Below are 21,191 nucleotides of genomic sequence, written 5' to 3'. Positions count from 1 at the left end.
AAAGTAATTGTCGGACACTCTGTATATATATATATATGGGTGTTAATTCATATATACAGGGTGTCCCAGAATTGCCGTACAATCTCTCGTAGGCAGGTAGAAGGAGTAAAACTGAGTCGAAAAGTCCTGAACCATTTTTTTCTATTATTTATAATAAAGGAGTAATTATTGAGTAAATTAGGCCAATCAGCGCCCACCTTTAGCCATACGCACGTCACTGAGAGCTCACACACACGAGGCGCGCGGCTCACTGACGTGCGTCTGACTAAAGGTCTGCGCTGATTGGCCTGATTTACTCAATAATTACTCCTTTGTTATAAATAATAGAAAAAAATGGTTCAGGACTTTTCGACTCAGTTTTACTCCTTCTACCTGCCTACGAGCGATTGTACGGCAATTCTGGGACACCCTGTATATATATATATATATATGTATACACATACACACACGTTGCTCTAATCAAATTTAGTTCATTAAATATGAAATGCGCGATAAGGTTTTGAAATATTTGAGAAATTTATCGCTTACTTGTTGAAATGTATCGCTAACATTGCGCAGTAATATTGTGCGATTGGGTTTAGAATATATTCAAATCACTGCATACTATGATATCATTTAAACACGTCGTCGCTAAATCGCCATTTTTCTCACTTGAATACGTACTACTATGTGTACGTATGTGTGTGGTAAACGACGTGGTAATATATATATATACATTGTGTATAATCTTTGTGTGTGAAACCCTTTATTAAAATAAACAGGGTGTTAATTCATTCTTTTGATTATATATCTTTCTTTTTACTCTATACAAGTTTATTACAACAAATATATATATATATATTTAGAATGATTGTAATGTGAAATAATACATTTAATATATGTTATAATGGTTAGTAGTAAAAAACAAATTTATATACGTTAAGACACAAAATACAGCTCATTTTTTATTTCTAAAAAATAATAATAGCACTAATAATAATATTACTAATAATACTTTTTCTATTATATACAACAACAGTCTATAAGCCTCTTGATCTTAATTATACTAATAATTAACTATATAAAATTTGTTCAAATGTGTCTTATTTCGTCTCATTAAATTAAAAATCTTACGTAATTTACTTTTCTCCACTTCACGTGTAAATAATTTTCTGTTACGTCGCGTGCTGTCAACAACGTTTGTCAATTTTTCTCATAATTAATCGTACTTTTTTAATAATATACTTTCTGTTCTAAATCTTCTTGAAACAATGCTACCAGACTTTAGGAACTCTTCTTTGTTTGTTCTATAAACAGTTATACTCGAGAAAAATATATGTATCAAATTAATCCGTACAATCGAAATTATTTTATTTCCTCTATGAAGCCTGGTAACCTGAGTCTAATTAAGCAGAAAATATCTTACATATACGTAATATCATAAAACTTTTGTCACACATACAACGTACACATACAACGTAAATACTAATTTATATCATAATAACTTTGACACATATAACGTACACAATACACATAGAATGCAAATATTTCTTTTTCTTACTAAGCACACATTCTTTTAATACTAACATATATAAAAGTTTTTTACTGACTTTATAAAGTTATCTTTTACATTCATTCAATGTATCCGAGTAGAGAATTTTCTATTGCATCTTTCTTATACAAAAAAAAAAAAATTTTTTTTAATTTAAAAAAATTTTAAAAATCTTGCGGTATAATCACACATACTTGGATACAATGAATTACCATATGAGGAATAATGAGATCTCAAGCAGTTTGCTTATACTCTTGACAATGTACATATTGAGAATAAAAGTGTGAGATCGGAACATAAAATATACAGTATGTATCTCAAATATTGTTCATTTTTTTGCAACATTAACAGAACAACATCGTGAATTACAGATAATGATCGCAAACTCACGGGTTTCAGATGCAAGATTATTTACACGCGGCCTAAAATAGATTCTTTTGAAAAAAGAAAATATTTAATTGAAAAAAAAAAAAACAAACACAAACTGAAAGATAATTGATAGCTTTAACAATGTTTGAAGAACTATATTAGATTTATTTTCGCAGCGCTAGAATATCAGTTATTAAGAATTCTTTTTCTTGCATAAAATGATTTTATAAATATAGCTAGACGTGTGCACACTTGTACAAACTAACCCGATCACTTGCAAGTGCCTCGTTTACTTGTGCTATAAGTACGCGGTGTGCTTGCTACTATGCTCGAGAGCGGCGAGAACATCTTGTTTCTGCCTAACATACAATCGTCCCTTTTTCCATGGATTTTGCAATTGAAGCGGCTTAAAGTCATCCCTTAAACAACGCTCCCGCGCACCGATCACAGCAACTAAACAGAAGTTTGGTAGCTCTTCGGCCGTATATATGGGCCCTTTTTGACCTTTAAGAACCACAGCCATGTTCAACTGTTTAATGACAAGGTCCACAACTTCCCGCGCTGTAGTCCTTGGCGTTACGTGTAGCTTCAAACTTGTGCCAGCCGCTAAACCAGTCTCGTAGGCCGCGTAAACCTACAGTGACATTAATAGACAAATTTTTCATATTTATTGATGACACATAACACAAGTTACATAACACAAGTTACATAGTAAAAAGAATCATTTAGCAAAATGCAGAAGTATAACAAATTGGTATAAATGCATTCGTACAATTTGAATTAATAAAAACTGTTGAATTGAAATCTTCATATAAATATTATTTATATGTAAGCTATATATACAGGGTGTCCCAGAATTAGTGTAACATCTCTCGTGAACAAATAGAAGGAGTAAAACTGAGTCAAAAAGTTTTATACCAATTTGCTAGATTTCGCAATAGTTACCGAGATCTTAATTAACAAATATCAGCGAATAAGCATGCATCGGACTGTCTTACGCGCTTAGAGATAGCTTCGCGCGCTCACGGTGTTACCCGTGAGCAGCATATGGGAGGAGCTAATATAACAGCATATACTCTATAACATATACATATTAAAATGTAATTGTGCGAAGCGCGCCGGGCTGTCCTACGCGCGTAAGACAGCCCGATGCACGCTTATTCGCGGATCTTTGTTAATTAAGATTTCGGCAACTATTGCGAATCTAGCAAAATGGTATAGGACTTATCGACTCAGTTTTACTTCTTCTACTTGTCTACGAGAGATGTTATTACACCAATTCTGGAACACCCTGTATATGTATATATAATACGCACGATGTGCCTAAAAGACTTTGATGTCGAGTGTGAAGAGAAGAAATATAGAGAGAAAATATACTATAGCAAAATAAAAATAATTAACTGTGGTTTTTCAAAGTGTGATAAGTATCTTTTTTACAAAAATTGGTTGGTAGACTCATTCGGAATTTATTTTATTTTATTTTTTGGTCTTCTAGACACACTACATACACATACAAAACACACTGAGAAAATGAGATATATGTACATTATAATATTATATAATTAATAATTATATAACACGAAACGCTCTGTGCAAAACAATCGAATACCTGTTAGTAATAATTTGTATTTTTGAAAATATTTTATATTGTTATAAAATATTACATATAGATAAAAAAAAATATATCTTCAAAATAGCTATTGCAAACTGTAAAATGATTGCCATCAAGTTTTCATGCCGCATTGATTTTGACACACTAAGCGCGCTATTTAAGCATAATCGGCTAGAGCAAGCGTTGAGAAGCGGCTTACTTAATATGTCCACTACATCACTTGAGAAGACCAACTTGTTTTTAATAATAATCAGGTTAGACTTGTGTTCCCTAGGAAGGAAAAAATAGTTTTTAAGAATTGTAGGTCGCGAGTTTAAGAAGAGTTTAAAATTGCTGAAATTGAACTTGTTGAGACGTCACATCTAATATGCAAAAAATACTATAGAATCTACAGAATCTACTCTGCAAGGTATGAAAGATCAAAAAAATGAAACAAAATTTACCTGAAGAATGCCTGGCAAAGGTGCAGGCATTAATGTCGCCTCGTCCTTCTCTTCGTCTATGTTGTCTTGGGACACAGTGGCCATCGCTGCGACGCTCGCTGTTGGTTTGGACGTTTTGACTTTGATTGAATGACCGGGTTTCAAGCAAACGCTTGAATTTGGCGTCGAGTATTCATCGCTGCTTAACGAGTGCAAGCTATCAGAGTTCGTGTTACTCACGCTTAGCATGCTCGTAGTGTTTGTCATTGCTGTAGAAACGCTCAAGAGCGAACCGCCATACATAATAGGTTTTATACTTAGCAACGGACTAGTGCTAGCCGATGCCGATGTTACCGGAGCCGAACGATTTCGCGGACTTTGTTTGTACTTGGTGAGAATGAGAGTATCCTCGGATTTGGACGGCGGTAGCCGCGTGTTCTGCAGCGGTACTAGATGACTAGCACTGCTCGCTGTGGTCAAATTACTGCTGCTGCTCATCGGAACGACCGATGATTTCTGCGGCTCCGAACTCGTCGACACGTTAGATGTGTTACTACCTTTGCGAATGTATTGTCCGCTGAGTAACTGCTGTTCACTCTTGCTGAATTCCGTCGTGAGAAGATTAGACGTATTCGATAGATTAGGACCTGGCCAGCTGCCGCGGCCGGGACTCGCTTTGACGAGCTTAGGATCTCTAGGCGGTAATTGCAACAAGCTTCGTTTCAAGCTGTTGCTATTAATATTTTTGTTTCTATCCAGACTAAACAGATGTTTCATAGATATGCCAACGGTTTGCGACGAGACCTACGAAAGAGATGGCAAATTAAGTAATTACACGCTAAACAAGAGACTAAAACAAATGCAAAAAGAGTGTTAACAGTTAAATTACGTTGAATTGAGACGAGCCACGATCTCTCGCAAAAGTGATAACATCAATCAGCCACCTGGCACCTTTCCACACTGTGTTCACTTGCGACTGAAGATCCTGTAGTCTCACCAACTTGTCCTTCGCGACACTTAACTCTAAGGAACTGAAGGCTTCTCTGTGATTATGCTGCGCCTGTGCAGTGTCGAGTTCTAGGATACAGCTGAGCCTCGAGTAACGACTGATCACGTCCTTTTGATACGTATTCAAATGCACCATCTCGAAAACTTGAATAGGCAACGACAAAAGATCACCCCGTTGTAATAGGATCTCTCGTGTGCCAGGCACGCAACAAGCAGTTTCTGCGGGCGGCACGGCTATTAGAAACGATACGTCATGCGTCAAATCGATCACTTCTGCGTCGTATAGTCGATGCAGCAGCGAATCCTCCGCAGTGATCTCCATATAATTGAATAGTCGTCGAGCCGTCGCGGCTACTAGATCAACAAACAGTTTCTGCTGTTCCGTGCCTTGTGCTTCATTCGTCACGTTCTCTTTTTCCTCGGATTCCACGGAGGACTCCGATGAACAGATTCGTGTTACTCTCTTTAGATAGTCCCACTCCTCCCTTAACAAATAAAATAACGAAAGAAAACGATAGTTATAAAATATTTGCTAGAAAAACTTAAATTTCTTATAAACGTTAAGACTTACGCGGATACATGAGGATTATCGCGAATCTTCCAGTGTGGCAATACGTTCGGAGATTTTGCTGGAACTACGACTTGTATAAGATCCACGCTACTTTGCATCTTGAGATAACCGAGGTATAAACCCATGGACAATTTTTTGCTGCTGACCTCGTGGTATGTTATTTGCTCTTGTATGCTGGCCATAAGAATGTCGCCAACATTGCTATCCTCATGTGTTATGACCTTCTTTATGACTTTACTGAGCGGCAGCCACCTGCTGTTTAGCACAGAAACCAGTTTTGGTGACTTTATGTTATTCACCGTTGAGAATACTAAAGTGCCTTGAATGTCTCTGATCGGTTTGTAGTACAATTGTCCAAGGTCCTGTATGCTCAGTGCCGCCTGCAAAGATATATTGAATATAAATATCGTAGAATATATATTTCAGTATTTAGTATTTTTACAATAAAGTTTCAGACAATATTAACACGTGCCTGCATTTGAGCAGCAGCTTGAAGCAACTTTATCCTAAAATGATTGGTTGAACTGCTGTAACTCTTTTCCATATCCTGTCGGAGAGATTTGACATCGTCCCAGGTGCAAGCGACTTTCATGAGCCAATGAAAATCATTGTAGATACAACTCGGATATGTTTCGTCGATCTCAATGACAGGCAAAAAGTCCTCGCTAGTAACTAGAACCTTATCCTCGTGATAGAGCAGACACGCGAGAAATACTCCTCGCCTGAGATTTTTCTGAAATTTACTCGTTGCCGTGAACAGCTGTTTTATTGCTGTCTTCTTTTTGTGATTACGCCTTTGTACCGCTGGTGTTTCTTGCGTATATTCAGGTCGTCTTATGTCAGTAAATAGAGTATTTAGTTGTTCCAATCGTCCCGCGAACCTCGGTACTCTGCCGTCTATATCTCTCCAACCTTAAAAAAAACATTTATATAGGTATATGTATTGAATAGGAAAATATTAGTGAAATTTCAGGACACTAATAGATATATCAAAAGAAAAAATAAATATATATATATATATAAAATCGCCCAATTTAAGTTGCTGCAATAACATAGATCTGGGATACTCACTGCTAGGTGTAACATGTGCGGGCGTCGAATTTCTAAATCTGCTGTATCCCTTCAAATTTCCTGCGGCAGCGCGGAAATAATATTTTTGCCCTTGTATCAGACCCTCTATCCGACATTCTCTCTGTTTCATGTCTAGAACTTCTTTCTCGTCGCAGATAACCAAGAAGTCGTCTTGCAAACTCCACTGGACTTTAAACTTAGTGCAGATTGAGGAGTCGTGCGAGTCCGGTTCTTGAAATCTGACTGTTACCGTAGTCGTTCCGGTAACGTCTACCTCGACCAAGGAAGGCATGTCGGGTGGTCCTAAATTATAAAAAATATATAAAAACACTCATATTAGCGAAACACAAATCAAGCTTGTCGGCATATATATGTTTTGTTAATATATAAGACTGTAAATTTCAAATCTTGGTAAACTCACGCGCTTGATCAAAACCCAACAACATTTTTCTAAGAGCGCGCGCTCTTCTTTCCCATAGAGCAAGATGTTTGTCTTCCGCGCTGCCACCGCATGCCGTGAAGTTATTATGTTGCGCGGAAAAACTAGCCCTATGACTGCCAGGTGGTTCCAATAGACTGGTTCCACTACCGGAAGTGCTCCCGCCGAGTTCTTGAACTCTGTGTTCTGCTTCCGAGAGCAATGATGCCAAGTGACTTCCGAGAGATTCCGGAGATTTAACTGTGTGTAATAACATCGGTGGTATTAAAATTTACGTAAATATGTACATAGTTAAATAGACGAAGAAATGCGTTAGTTCGAAAAAGAGATAAGTGTTCCACTTTATATCATTCCTACTGTATATCATTTTCCAAGAAGGTCCTAACGATGTGACTTATCTGAAACGCTAACGAGCTAACGGAACAAATTAAGACGCGAGAAACTTTCGCAAAGATGAATTAAGATCAAGTTGCTGACTTAATAATATAAGATTCCTCGCTTCGCTTGTTGATATTACAGTTAAAAGTAGTTTATTTTATCTTTTTCACTTCCGAAGTAAGAGAGATGTATAATGTTAGATAGACAATAAAAAGAGTGTTAGCGCACGATTTATGGCGTATTCGACAAAAATTTCTTCGCGTAAATTTGAGATTCTAATTTCGCAATATTTCGGACAAGATGCGCAGCCTCGTACGCAGCAAATGCAATTTATCACGAAACTGGAAGGAAACCTCCTGGGAATTCAACAAATGTAAGGCTTTAGACCCGCGTGTAGGATGTTAGATAAAAAGCTCGCTTTTTGTTTTCACATTTCACGGTTCGCGTAGTGTTTTTCGCGCACAATTCATACGGATGGCTTGGTATTGTACAGGAGAAAGCATCGAGAGATGTTTAGATATCGCTATTGCTCACATCTCTCACAATTTCACATTTACACGCCATTCGCACTTGATCGTAATTACAGCCGCGTTCGATACACATTGTACAAAAGGGAACGCTATTAAAACGTCGCGCGCGCGCACGAAAAAAAATCTACATCGGCGCAAAGTTCTCGCTTCTGTCGTTTTTTGTTGCCGACGCGTTTGTATTCTTTATATTTTTATTTTGTCGGCGCAATGCAATAAAGCTCGACGGCATTTTTATTAGAGACTATGGAATCCTAATTGGAATCTCTCGCGGACTGACGATTTTCTTGGGGTTTTTCGCGTGACAATTAGAGAAGCCGGAGAGATTATTTAGCGGGAAAAAATAAAAAGAAAATTCTCACGCAAAGCTTCGGATTCAACGGGATTTGTCACGAGCGCCGTATAACAAAGTTCGCGCTACGGCTCTGCGTCAAGTTTGTAATTGAATTCGATTGTACTTACATCGGTTTCCTTCCTGCGCGCCGAATGCGACAAGCATTTTTGCCAGGGGTCTGTTGTTGCTAAGCACAGCAACGTCCAGCGGCGACAAGCCGTCGTTATTTACGCTGCAAGTGATAAAGTTACAAATAGCGCGCGCTAATAGTTAAATTTATATACTTTTAAATTAATAATGAAGAAGAATAAAATTCTTCGAGGCTCGTAAGTCTTTAAACCGATGAATGAATTAAATTCGGGTTGTTTGAGCCGTTTTGCAGGATGTTTGTGCAGGATGTTGTGCTTAAATATATACATATGCATACACATTTTTTCGCAATATTTTAAAATTAGTTAGGGGGGTATACGGGGTCCTTCATATATACGTGATGCAAATCCAGCATCTTATATGAGGAAAACAATTATTTCGTTAAATATATGTGTATGCATATGTATATATTTAAGCACATTCTCTGCACAACATCCTGCAAAACGGCTCAAACAGCCCGAATTTAATTCATTCATTGGTTTATATACTTTTAGTTTTTGCTAAAACGAAAACACCAAGTTGTGACGTTGTGTGCTCCGCGACGGAGTATTTCGCAATTTTCTTGTAGTTTCTACTTTCACGGCGTACAATATTAAATATATATAGAAAGTAGAATATATATATATATAACTTATTTCACTTTTGTAATACTTATTTCACGAAAGAAAAAGTCGAAATTAAAAATAAAATCAAAAACTGGAACGTTAAGACGCTTCACTTTATATCACGATAAGGCAAGATTTTTACAGAATAAAAAGGCTTCATGGAACTTTTGATAGCAAATTATGTGGCATCGAGAGATCGATAAAGATTCGATGAAACATACGTGTGACCGCATGCTTCTTTCTTGAATTATAAATCGTACTATTTCGCTTACTTTATTCTATCCTATAAATTTCACGTAACAATGTCGCTGCTTTATTTCCTCTCCCCCCTTTCTATTTAAATGAAGAAATATTGCTTTACCTGAAGAAAAAAATCAAAAAATTGATGAGATAACTTTAAAACGTTTAATTACTTTTACTCAGTTTGACTTTAACTACTTTGATGTAAAAGATGTTAAATCAATGTTAGCGAATATAAATTAGTCGATAATTTAGCCGAATTAAATGAGTTTCTAATTATACGTATCTATCGATTTTTCGTTCACGACAAAAATTTGTATTAAATACAAAGTGAAGAATGAATAACTTTTTTCGATTACTTTAATTATACTCAAATGCAAATTTATTTGATACAATACTAATTTTTCTTTCTTACTTGCTGTATAAGTCGGTTGAAATTTGAAATATTTATTATGTAAACGCGCGCGCTTACAATTACTAAGCCTTTTCAACTAAATCTGCTTGTCTACGTGTTAACATGCTCGTTTTAATTGGCATCGATGCATTGTTCGATGTCTGAATAATTCATTTATCGACAGCCAACGCTTTGTCGTAGTGCGCAACCGGAAGGTACCGAAAAGCTACGCTGTATTGCATATATATATATATATACTATATATATAAAAGAGACACATCCGGGCGACAAATCGTGTCGCGATTGCTCGTCACAAATAGAAGCGAGCGACTATTTTCCGCGATATCACGCGCAACCGACTATGAAAAAGTTCAAAAAATGTTTAAGTGCAACAAACCATTTTTTACACATCGATTCATAACGACTTCTACACTATATTCTGTCGAAATTTCATAACACGAACGTTTTTATTCACAGAGAAAAATTACGCGTTACAATTCGAGGCTAAAAAACTTTAGCGTTGACAGATAAAAAAATAATTAGATTTTTCAAGCATTATTATAAATCACATGTATATGTATGAAAAAATTTTTATATTTTACTCAACAAACTTTTGCTTATATGATTCTCTCTTTTTTTGAATCTCTTTAATGGATCATATATTTTTTTACATTATAGTTAACACTATTGATAGTGACCCAGATTTCTCGCGAAATCCCCCGAAGATTCACGTCGAATCGAATCAAGATGTTAGTTCTGTGTGCTCTGTAGTCGAACAATTCTTAATGACGCGATTGACTGTTTCTGCGGCGGTGCACTTCGAAAGTTTCAGCTCGCATATTTGATTAGAGCCCTCCGCGAAGTAACGTGTATCTCGAGTGAACAGCTTCTAGGTCGCGCGTGTGCTTCTTCAAGAGGAAAAGAGGATCGGTAGAGCAGTTTGAGTGCCGCGAAATGTTTTATCGATTTCTAAAGTGAATAAAAAGACAAAATATTTAATTTCTTTTTCTCATGATATTCAGATTCCCAATAACGCAAATGTATAATAGCTGTTTTTCAGGCCTAATCGTTTAATTCATCAATCCTCCTTGTTTTGATAAAAACGTGGTAAATAAATACGTGGTAAATACTCGTAAGTCAATTACATCAATCGTTCTTTGACTTTGATACATATATATACATATATGTATGTCCATATATGTCTAGTGACACAAGTAACTCACCTATTTACGTTCACATCAGTAGACTCCAAAATAGTCCTCGCTTTATCCAAGTAGCCATGTTCTACAGCCGCAAATAAAGCTAAAAATAAAACGGGAACAATATCAAGATTATTACTTTCCATTTTACGTAAGTTTTCTATGATAACCCAAGTTCGATTGAAACGAAAAAAAAGATGTTTGAAACATTAAGAAAATAAAAACATAGAAAATAAAAAAATTCAATAAAAGACAACGGAATACCATGCTGGTGTATGCTGAGGGATTGAGTGGAGAGAGGATTGATATGTATTGACGATAGGTTATTCAGTTGTTGATGGGGCTGTTGTTTCTTCTTGCCAAATCCCTCCAGGAACTCCATCCCTTGCAACGAGTGTAACTCTGTGCGAAGCAAAGCAAATAAATAAATATAAACGCAAACAAAATAAATATTACAGAAAATAACAAGTAAAAAAAGGGATCAAATAAATAAGATAAAGAAACTTGTGAGAATTGGGGGATAATAAAGTATAATTTGCGTGAAAGAGATAAATAAAAATTCTGGTTGTTTATCTTCAGGTTTGTAACTTGGATGTTGAATAAAAAGATTTAAGTTTAGCCAAAGAGAAAAGTACAACTTGAAAAATAAGATAGCGCGAGGAGCTTTTATTTCTTTCTCTTCGAACATCTTAAATTATATTGCAATTTGTTCGTACATTTTTCTCGCGAGTCACTTTCACTGTTAGAAATTTTCTCACGTCCCAGTGAGATGCTTTCCAACATTAACGCAGTTTGCTGTTTTGATTTCACGATAAAGCGCACTTTCTTCTACAACTTTCCACAATGAAAATTTAGTTAGCGTGAAAAAAACAACAAAAAAATATGTCACTTAAAGTTAGGCGCGTTGCATCATCGATGTGATTATAGTTTTTATTATTTATCTCGCGCGAAGTTTCGATTTTGCGAAACAAAGAGTTTACATAGATCGATAATTCACCGCGGAAACTTGAACTAACTTCCTACTGCTTAATTGCGCCTGACGCGCCGCTGACTAATTAGAAACTTATTTTTTGATCTAGCATACTTGATCTTGATGACGTCGACACGAGAACTCGTTCCTGGTCGACTCGCTCATGATCCTTCGCGTCTCTTTTCCTACCGATCGCCATTTTACTTCGAAAACTATTACCCCGCCTGCTCGTCCAGAAGTTGGCAATATTATCGACCGTTCTGATTCCGCAGGACTTCGAAGGACAGGTCTTGACAGCGTCGAGAAACTTTTGATCTTGCAGATAATTCGTTACGCTTCTTTTTCTCGCCTCGTGTACTTTACAATAAATGTTCACTCTTGAGCGATCGTAGCCGCTGAAAGACTCAGCGGTCCTTCGACTCAGGTTTATCGCAGATGATTGTGAAGCTTCGCTCCGTAATTCACAAGGGCAAGGACTCGTCTCGCATCTCGGACGAAATACGTTCTGTGACTCTTCATTTTCAAAGCATTCCTCGTCTTCCTCGTAATTCGCCTTGCGGTTACTTGCGGTTTTATGGGAACCCACGATGACCGTCAAAACGTCTTGTTCGCAGGACACCGCGTGCTCCTTTCCTTTGTGATCTTGTTGTTTCTGCTCCTCTTTCTCCTCTGCAGGTTCGAAGAGAAAACTCGAGACGGAGGAGTCCAAGGAACTGTCTAGCACAAACATAGGATTCTCGTAGGACGCGCATTTGTCACTGCGGTTCTTCCCCTGAGTGTCTTCCTGCGAACTTTCCGTGCTATGTTTTCTACGGAAGATGCGAACTTTCGGCGACTTCACATCTTCGTCCTTCGTCAAATGTTTATCCGCGTTTTTGCGACTTTTACCCATTATTCTATCGGCCAGAGACAGTTTGCTCTTCAAATCCTTCGTGATTTCACGTGGATCCACATCGTTAGCTAACACCGAAATCTTATGAGGATTCGAAGATATTTCGCCATCGACTTTGTTCCCGTCACGAAAGTTTATATCCGCGAGATCTTTAGACGGATCTGAAACTACTCTACTGTTTGACGTTTCTTCAACGGTGTGGATGTTATATTCCTTCTTGGCGACGAAATCATTCGAGATAGGTGAGATATCATAACCGGCGGTCAGTCGCAGATTGGCGTGATTGCGTATCTTTGACATCAGTTTCACAGACGCCCGGAAGGACCTTGATCTTTTTAGGGTCGACATCCTACTACCCGAGGAACGTCTCAAGAGTAATTCCATCTTCGGGCTGCAGGATGTGGAGGATTTGCGAAATTTCATCTGGAGATCGCTCGACTATTCTACTCGATATATCTCGACTTCCTGTCTCCGAGATTTCTCTGTAATCTTTTCGAGACCTCTCAACACGATCACGTATTTGCTCTTTACGTGTCCGTCCGTTTTATTCGTTTTATAAATTATTAATAGCACTAAAAAACCCCACTCTATAAACACTTCTCTTTGGTAGATAGGATCAAACTTTTGCACAAGTTTTTTCCAAGTTTGCGATTTTCTTTATAAATCCGTAAACCAATTCTTTGGCTTTGAGAGTAAAGCTGAAAGAGATCATCAATACGGTCACTTCTAATGCCTCTTTTTGCAATGGCACATTTCTCCTTTATCTCTCGCTGCGCACGACGAGAATGTTACGCATATATTACATTGCAGATTCACCCCTTAGAAACTCCGTTAAAAAATGTTTTTTTTTTTTTTTTTTTTTTTTAACAAACGCGCTTAAGTTCGTGAATTATTCCGCGACTCGTGTTTTCGCTTTGGCTAACAAAATATTTCGCCAACTTGTCATTCTCTCGCGACGATGAAAACTGTTAAATATTTACATGAAGTGTCGGAGAAACGGAAGAGCAGATGAAAGGGAATTAACACGAAGATAAAATAACGTGCTGCGAACGCGCGGACGGACGCGACGCGACTGCTGTCCTCCGAAACGTTTTATTGTTTACTTTATACACTCACACGATTCCGTCGCGCGACAATTGGCCATTATGAAGAAGTGGACCGAACACGGTCTCTTCCTCCTCGACAATTTGTCAGCCCTATAAAATTTATTACCGTCGTCCGTTAGTCGTTAAGATCTCGATGATAACGAAATGTACTTCAAGATCAATGACAAGATCGTTTGTAATCTAACCGACTTGGAGCATTGACATAATAGTGCATTTCTTCCCAACAACCCCTATCGAAAGTTAAACGTAAGCTTCCGTCCACTCGAAAAGAGTTCGTTCGATATTTCTATGTACATCGGAATTTCGAACGAAGATCTTCACTCGAGACTTGGCTCCAACTTAAGCGCGTGTAACGTTCTCAGAAAACAATGTGCATCTAAAAATACAATCCGCGTGAAAATTTAACTTTCTCTCGCTGAAAATTCATTAGCGATGTTATTCTCAAAGCGATGATCGAAGTATCTTTCATGGATCTTAAATGCAGTCGGTTTTTCGCGAAAGCGTGAATGTTCGAGCGTGTTCGAATCGATTGGAAGAGGCAAAAGTGGCCGTTTGCGATACAGATTGAAGCTCATTAGAAGTTAACGAGAGAATCACTGGTCGACCGGGATGATAATAGGGTAATTACGGAGCCTGGCAAATTGTTAGTTTCCATTTGAGGGAACGTGTCACCCGTTGAATAACGATTCTTTAAAACTTTGAATAAAAAAAAAATACGTACAACTATACCATTCGAAAAAAAGAAAGTGCGAAGGCAAAAAGGAAACAAAAATACCCGCAGCTATTGGATGTTTCCTCCTTTAGCGAGCATTAATCATTCTGACAACAGCCATCTCTCTCCCTCTCTCTCCCTTTGGTGTTTTTCTATCTCATTCATCTTGTGCTATACTTCTACGAGAATCGCACGATTGTTATCACGATGGATGGATTGATCTCTTTATGAGAAACGTCAACTCCGAGTATTCCTAAATACGGTCCAAGACCTACGCTGTAAAATTTCATTTTTCTACTTCATCACAAACGGTTGTTTATCCTTTGAGGGCATTGTCCTCGTTATCGAACAACCGCAATACCGTGCCTCTATCGCAATACCGACAAGCGACCATCTACTTCCTTTTCCAGTAAAGAGTTCTTTGTGCTCGCAATTTTTTGCGACAGAAACTTTATGCATACATTTGTCAAATTTATTCAATTCAATTTCTGTTCCCGACGTGTTCGAATCTAGTCACGCTAAGAATGAACGCTAAGAAAATCTCGTTTGTTTTGGAAGAAATTGCAAAAAGTGTAGAAATCTTCTTGCCGGATGCAAAAAAGTCCGTATAAATCAGAAGAAATCAGGCTGCAATCCGACATTACCATCCCGAGTTAAAAAGTTGAGCAATAAGTGCTGCATCGTCACAGAAAATCTCTGAAATCTACAAGAACGTATATATGAACGAGTCGTTTATGGTTATGCAACGCCTTCGTGCACAACTGGGAGGCCAACCTCGCAAGGACGCACGTGACTACGTTCACCGTTTGCCGTTCGAATACCACCCAGGCGGCAAGTTGACCGGAATTGAGGTTTTCTCGTCGTGCTTTCCGAGAGAGGAGAAAAGTTGCCATGCAAACGCACGCAGATCTACCTGCTGATCACAGAGCAAATTCCATTCCGTCGGACCGTTTATAAACACATTGAATTGCACTTTCGAAAACAAACGTGTAACGTAACGTTATCTTCTGTCGTCGTGTTCGCGCGTTCCTTTAATCCTTTTAAACTTGATTGAATTGTTGCCGATTGAATCATCAATCAATTGAAGTAAAACATCTACTTGTTGATGTTATATCGCGATGCGTACAATGCCTCTTTAAAACTTCTTTATTTCTTTAACATTTGATTGATTTATATTCACTTTTTATATTTATTCATCGATGATCACACAACTACTTAATCACTTTGCATTCTTTTTGCTGTTAATTTATGACATCACGTCGTAATTTTCGATATCGATCTTAATATTATTATTGCAAAAGACATTTTCTTTTTCTAGACAGAGAGACACTCGAACTACAGTTAAATATTGCTGGTCGTAAGACAAAATAACGAGCTTGAGGGATTTACCGACGGACGGGTCCACGGGAGTCGAACCACACACACACACACACAAACGCGTCGTCACGTGCGCGCGCACTTTTTCCGACCGTGCTGTTGCACTCGAGTCAGAGCAAGTCGGAGTCTGCCGGCGTTTGTAACGAGGCGGATTTTCTTGGCGATGGCAGGTCTCACTTTCACATAACGCTACGTATTGCCTGGTGATTTTCTTTCTTTCTGCCGGCACTCTCAGACTCTGTGCGAAAATCTGACCGAGTAAATCTCATTCGAAAATGTCACAATTTCGCGCTGTAACACTCCCGTGAAACGCCATCGATGTGGCATTACTGGCGGGTTTACATATATGCGACCCCTCTGGTCCGTTCCATGGCGAGCAAACAGCTGTCGTGTCTGGGCCCCCTCCATCAACCGGCCGTCGACGTTCTGCGGCTTCGAGAAAGAAAGAGAGAGAGAGAGAAATCGCCTAGGCTTTTGGCACCGACGACCGCCGCGCAACGAGCCAACTTGTCTGACTTTCTGATTAGGTCGGGCAAATGAATAGCCTGTGTTTGCTGAATACTCTGTGTAGACTCGACCCAGAGGCTTGATCATTGACATTGTCGAGAATAGAAGCAAATATTTTCATAATTAATCATGCAAAATTCAATTTTATAGTTATGTCTGTGTTAGTTATTTTGTCTCCAGAATGAAAAGTGACGATATATTCACAAGTTTTAGAAATTAAGTTTCCATTTTATTTGATACACAAATTTTTAAAAAGTGTTACGTATATATATATATATATATATGTTAGCGTCAAAACCCGAAGTCCGGGCAGTTTTAGGATTGACTGGTCAATACCCGAAAAAAAGGTTAGGGTTAGGTTAGGTTCGATTTTTCGGGCATTGACCAGTCAATCCTAAAACTGCCTGGACTTCGGGTTTTGACGCTAACATATATATATATATATACCTAAAAGTACTTAATGAAAATAAACTTTAATATAGTGTTTTGGAAAACTCTTGAGTAGGCTATAAGAATCTGCAATAAAAAATAGGAAATTCCATTTAACAAAATTGATGTGATCTTGACCTGACCTTGGCGGCGCGATCCAAAGTCACAGTAATACAATTAGTAAATAAATCTTTTTAAACCATATTACTTTTGTCTAAAACACTTTTCTGTAAAACTTATATTTTCTGAGATATTCAGGTGTTCCAATACTTTTTTCCATCCTGTACATATATATATATATATATATACATATATGTATATATATACAGAATTTAGCAAATATATAAAAGAATTTAGCAAAGCTAAACTCAGTATTAGACGTAATTTCATTGCTCTAATTAAGCGTTGACGTCAACCTGTATAAACACCGAGTTAATATCATGTGTGAAATTAGAACGGAAGAGTTACCTCACGCGACCTTAAGCATTGCCAAACTCCATATTAGTCTCATGTGCTATATATATATATATATGTACATGCAGTATACGTGTGTACATAATACAAAAATTCTCGATCTAGCTGTGAGAGAAAAGTCTAAAAATAAAAATTCATTCGTCAGGAAAACATTCAGACGACGTTTTCAATAGACAATAAACATGTCATAAGCACGGTTTTTTTTATAAACCTGTCATTTTTGCAAAAAAAAGCCGGGTGCGCGCTTGAACTTGAGATCAAGAGGCAGTTAAACAACGCGAAATTTTCAACAATGTAAAGATAACGTTAAAACTCATTTGTTCGATGTGCATTATAAATATCAAGACATTTTAAGACTATCTGCAATTTTTCTATCTACTGAATTTTAGTGAGAGATAGAGAAAGATGTGCGTTTTCTAATTCTCTTTTAAATATAAACTTTCATGCAATTTGGCGCGCATTGTCTGTTTTAATAATAGACTTCGTCAACAATAGGTTAAAAAAAAGAAAAGAAAAAAAAACTGGAAAGTGCCAAAAAGTTCATTAGTGATCGCAGTGTGAAATCTCTTCGCTGAGAAGTTTAGCTATGTATTGTTTCGTGGGAATTTAATTTCTACTTGGGAAGGATGTGTGATAACAATGCCCAGAGGTTTGTTCGCATGGGATTGTAATACAGGACGTAACAAAGTTAGCCACGAAACACTGATTTTTCATCTATTATTTATACGGAAGTTGCATTCGCAGATCTATGATATTTAGATTCTCATTATGTTCCGGGAAAATAATGAAGGATCCTTTTCATTACGTTGTCTTGAGGTGTCTCGTAAATAATGCTTGTCGCACACAATGGTGATTTTTTCGTTGTTTAATAATAATCTTATTCTCATGGCCAACGTGAAAACATCAAAGCAGATCGTTGAAAACATGATAAAACGAGTTGGATATAAAATCTTTTACGTGCAGTGTAGCTGCATAAAAATGTGACGTAGATCTCGTAATTTAGTTTTAATTTTAGTATCTACGTGTCTTTTTAAAGAAAACGCGCGTTACGAGGAAATAACAATCTCGGATAAAATTTGAAAACCATGGGCATATTCATGAAACATTTTTTCTTTTTCGCCATCAATTCAGGAACATAATAACGTAGTCAATTGCTCTTTGCGAATGTAATCGCATCAATCTAATGCGCAGTTTTTTTGCCCTAGTTTTCGGTTTATTTTTACTTGCATACATATGCATGCGACAATTTCATACTATAATTAAAAATTTGTTTACAACATATCCAAGGAACATTTAAGTTATAATCTAAAAGAACAGTCAGTTAAAAATTTAATTTCTACATATTTTTGTTGTCTCTCCTACACAACAAAAGAAGATTGTTCAAGATCCATAAAGTTTTTTTTTAACTTACATTTTTTTATGCTATTCTGACAAGCTGCGAGAAAAGCTTGGCAAGTACTTTAGCCTGTCCTCGTTTATTAATTATCCGAGCGTCATTATGTCACGAGAAGGAGAGGAAAAAAAGAGCCCTATATATCCTGTTGTTTACCTACTTTATTGAAATCATATTAAAGTTGACCGTCTCTTACACTCGTAGTCTCAATTTTGCTCCATTCACGACGTGTATGTTTGTTTTATTATCAAATTATCTAATTGTAAGATTGATACGAGTGACATGATACGGTTACGTAAAGAAAAAACTATCGAAAAGAATTATTACGCAATTCAAGATTCCACAGAATCAATGTACTTTAGTTCAAGTTAATGAAAAATTTATTTATTGTATTACTTTTAGACAAACTACACTTTGAATTATTGTAAGCAAATGTTTATATATATGTATAATTTATAAGACTTGTGCGCAAAAAAATGTGTTTTCCACGCGTTTGAACAGTGTCTCGGGAATCGTTCATCAATGCGCGCAATCGATCGGGGTGGAACGTATTGTCCGCGTCTCGGCAATGAGACACAACTATACATACGCGTTACCCACACGTCCGTATGATATTAGACGGAAAATATGACGGTATACCGCGCGAACGCAGCGTATGCAATGATGCGGAACGGATGCACTCTTCGTGGAATCCATTTCCAACTGACGTTGAGATATATATGTATGTGGCACTGTCAGGAAATTGGAAGTGCGCAAGGACGCGCGCACGCCCTCAAGTGTATAAAAAATAGTCGCGTGTAGAATGTGTCTGACAAGATGAGAAGTAACGAAGAGATGAATTCGGAGGTGACAATCCAACATAGAATGTCAGAAAGTTGCGGCGCGCGACATTTCGACGTTCGTAGATATGTCTTTTAATCGTGTATTCAGTATCGCGCTAGCAAAGATTAAGTAATTCGTTCAGCCCGGCTTAGCGAAATCCGTTTAAACAAATGGCTCAACTAGTTTCTGTGTATCCGCGTCAATAATTTGGAGAATTGATTAAACGTGTTAATTATTTGACGTAACTGAAAACAGAATGGAAGACCTGCCGCGCGAAACTCAGATCGATAAGTTTTGAGTGCGGTTGGAACAATTTTACTGTGCTTGAATTCTTCACATTTAAAATATAATTGTATAAAACAGTAATAATAATAATAATGAAATAAAACCGTAAAACAAATTTCACTTAATTTAATACATTCTCAATATCTTCCACAAAGTATATGATTTTGCTAGTTCGCGGAATATCATAAACCAACTGATCGTTAATAAGTTTCCAGACTCAACGTTGAATTAAATTTAAATAAATTGAGAGCTCGGGGCGCACTATGGATGTGAACGACCGAATAATTAAAGAATTAATGAATGCCACAGAAATACGACAAGACATCATCGACATTCTTTGTCGCTTTAATGGACTCTGAAACTCGAGACACTCCGCACTTGCAAGTTTCGGATTCTCTGAGGAATTTTCAAGCTAGATATGTAAATTTCAACAATTGTTCTCCTCGATTCTGGGAATCGGGTCGCTATTTCTGCACGTATGAAGACCGACAGCGCGATTTCTTCTCCGGGTCATCGTATAGAATTTAAAAACCACAGCTAGAAACCTGTATTTAATAATACAAGTTGATACTTTAGCGAGCTGTCACACAACACTACGATATAATGAGCCAATATATTTTTGTTTTTCTAAAGAATAAAATTTATCCACGATGTGAAACTACTGATGACGCTATCTATTCGTCCTTTCGGATATTTATCAATCATCAACTCGTACTGCAAAATTATATAATATATTAAATTCCACTTCTGTGAAACCAGAAACTTTTCCTATGCTTATAGAAACATGCTAACGATACTCGTTTAATGACGAGATAATTTTACTGTATGAAGAGAGAGATGATTTGCAAGATGAACTTATAAACAACTACGCAACGTCTCATTTGGTTTTGTCCCAATTGGGTTAGTTATAAAGTTTTGATAAAAAAAAAAAAAACTGAGAAAAATATAAATTTTGATAGAGTGCATCCAAAGCAGAAGATAATTTATATGCAACAGCTGTAACGATATAATTAACGTCATAGCTACAAGGCTTTATTGTACACTCATAAACTTCATTCTCTGCGAGAATATTACGCGTAACTACGCCATACCAGTAAGCAATTGCAAAGCACATCCTCTGAAAAAAATTTCCACTTACTATCTCATTGTATTCTTATGCCCAACAGCATATTGCATTGCAATATGTAGCAATTTATGTTTATTTTATCGCTATTTTCAATACGCAGTAATATATTATATTACACACACACACAAATGTGTACGTGTGTGTAATAGGAGCAAAACAATGTGCGAAAGTAAGTCAACTCGACATGTTGCTGTTATTATGTTTACATCAACTATGTAAGATCGCAGCTTTAAATGTTACGAAAATAT

At 37.1% G+C, this 21,191-nt stretch overlaps 1 protein-coding gene and 1 long non-coding RNA gene across 9 annotated transcripts in view; one reads left to right on the top strand and one right to left on the bottom strand.

Annotated features, from left to right (window-relative positions):
- LOC109859978 overlaps positions 1-21,191 on the top strand; it is a 47,932-nt gene that overhangs the window by 19,736 nt on the left and 7,005 nt on the right. The gene's annotated exons all lie outside the window — the stretch shown is intronic.
- LOC109859977 (ankyrin repeat and fibronectin type-III domain-containing protein 1) overlaps positions 947-21,191 on the bottom strand; it is a 71,737-nt gene continuing 51,492 nt past the window's right edge. For 2 of the 7 annotated variants that reach the window (XM_020438753.1, XM_020438754.1), the window contains exons 2-11: positions 11,115-11,252; positions 10,875-10,953; positions 8,391-8,494; positions 7,006-7,263; positions 6,585-6,887; positions 5,986-6,425; positions 5,514-5,893; positions 4,824-5,427; positions 3,956-4,738; positions 947-2,534 (exon numbers count right to left, since the gene is read on the bottom strand). In XM_020438753.1, the coding sequence (XP_020294342.1) occupies positions 2,199-2,534; positions 3,956-4,738; positions 4,824-5,427; positions 5,514-5,893; positions 5,986-6,425; positions 6,585-6,887; positions 7,006-7,263; positions 8,391-8,494; positions 10,875-10,953; positions 11,115-11,232 (3,405 nt within the window). In that variant the 5' untranslated portion in view covers positions 11,233-11,252 and the 3' untranslated portion in view covers positions 947-2,198. Of the gene's footprint in view, positions 2,535-3,711; positions 3,783-3,955; positions 4,739-4,823; positions 5,428-5,513; positions 5,894-5,985; positions 6,426-6,584; positions 6,888-7,005; positions 7,264-8,390; positions 8,495-10,874; positions 10,954-11,114; positions 11,253-11,566; positions 11,881-11,934; positions 16,517-21,191 lie in introns of those variants that run through there. The other 5 variants (XM_020438749.1, XM_020438750.1, XR_002250761.1 and 2 more) reach the window with 5 other exon arrangements.

This window comes from Pseudomyrmex gracilis, unplaced genomic scaffold (genome assembly GCF_002006095.1).
Source record: "Pseudomyrmex gracilis isolate BER0280 unplaced genomic scaffold, ASM200609v1 scaffold_312, whole genome shotgun sequence".
NCBI classification, from domain to species: Eukaryota; Metazoa; Arthropoda; class Insecta; order Hymenoptera; family Formicidae; genus Pseudomyrmex; species Pseudomyrmex gracilis.
This window is presented reverse-complemented; position numbering and strand designations above follow the sequence as displayed.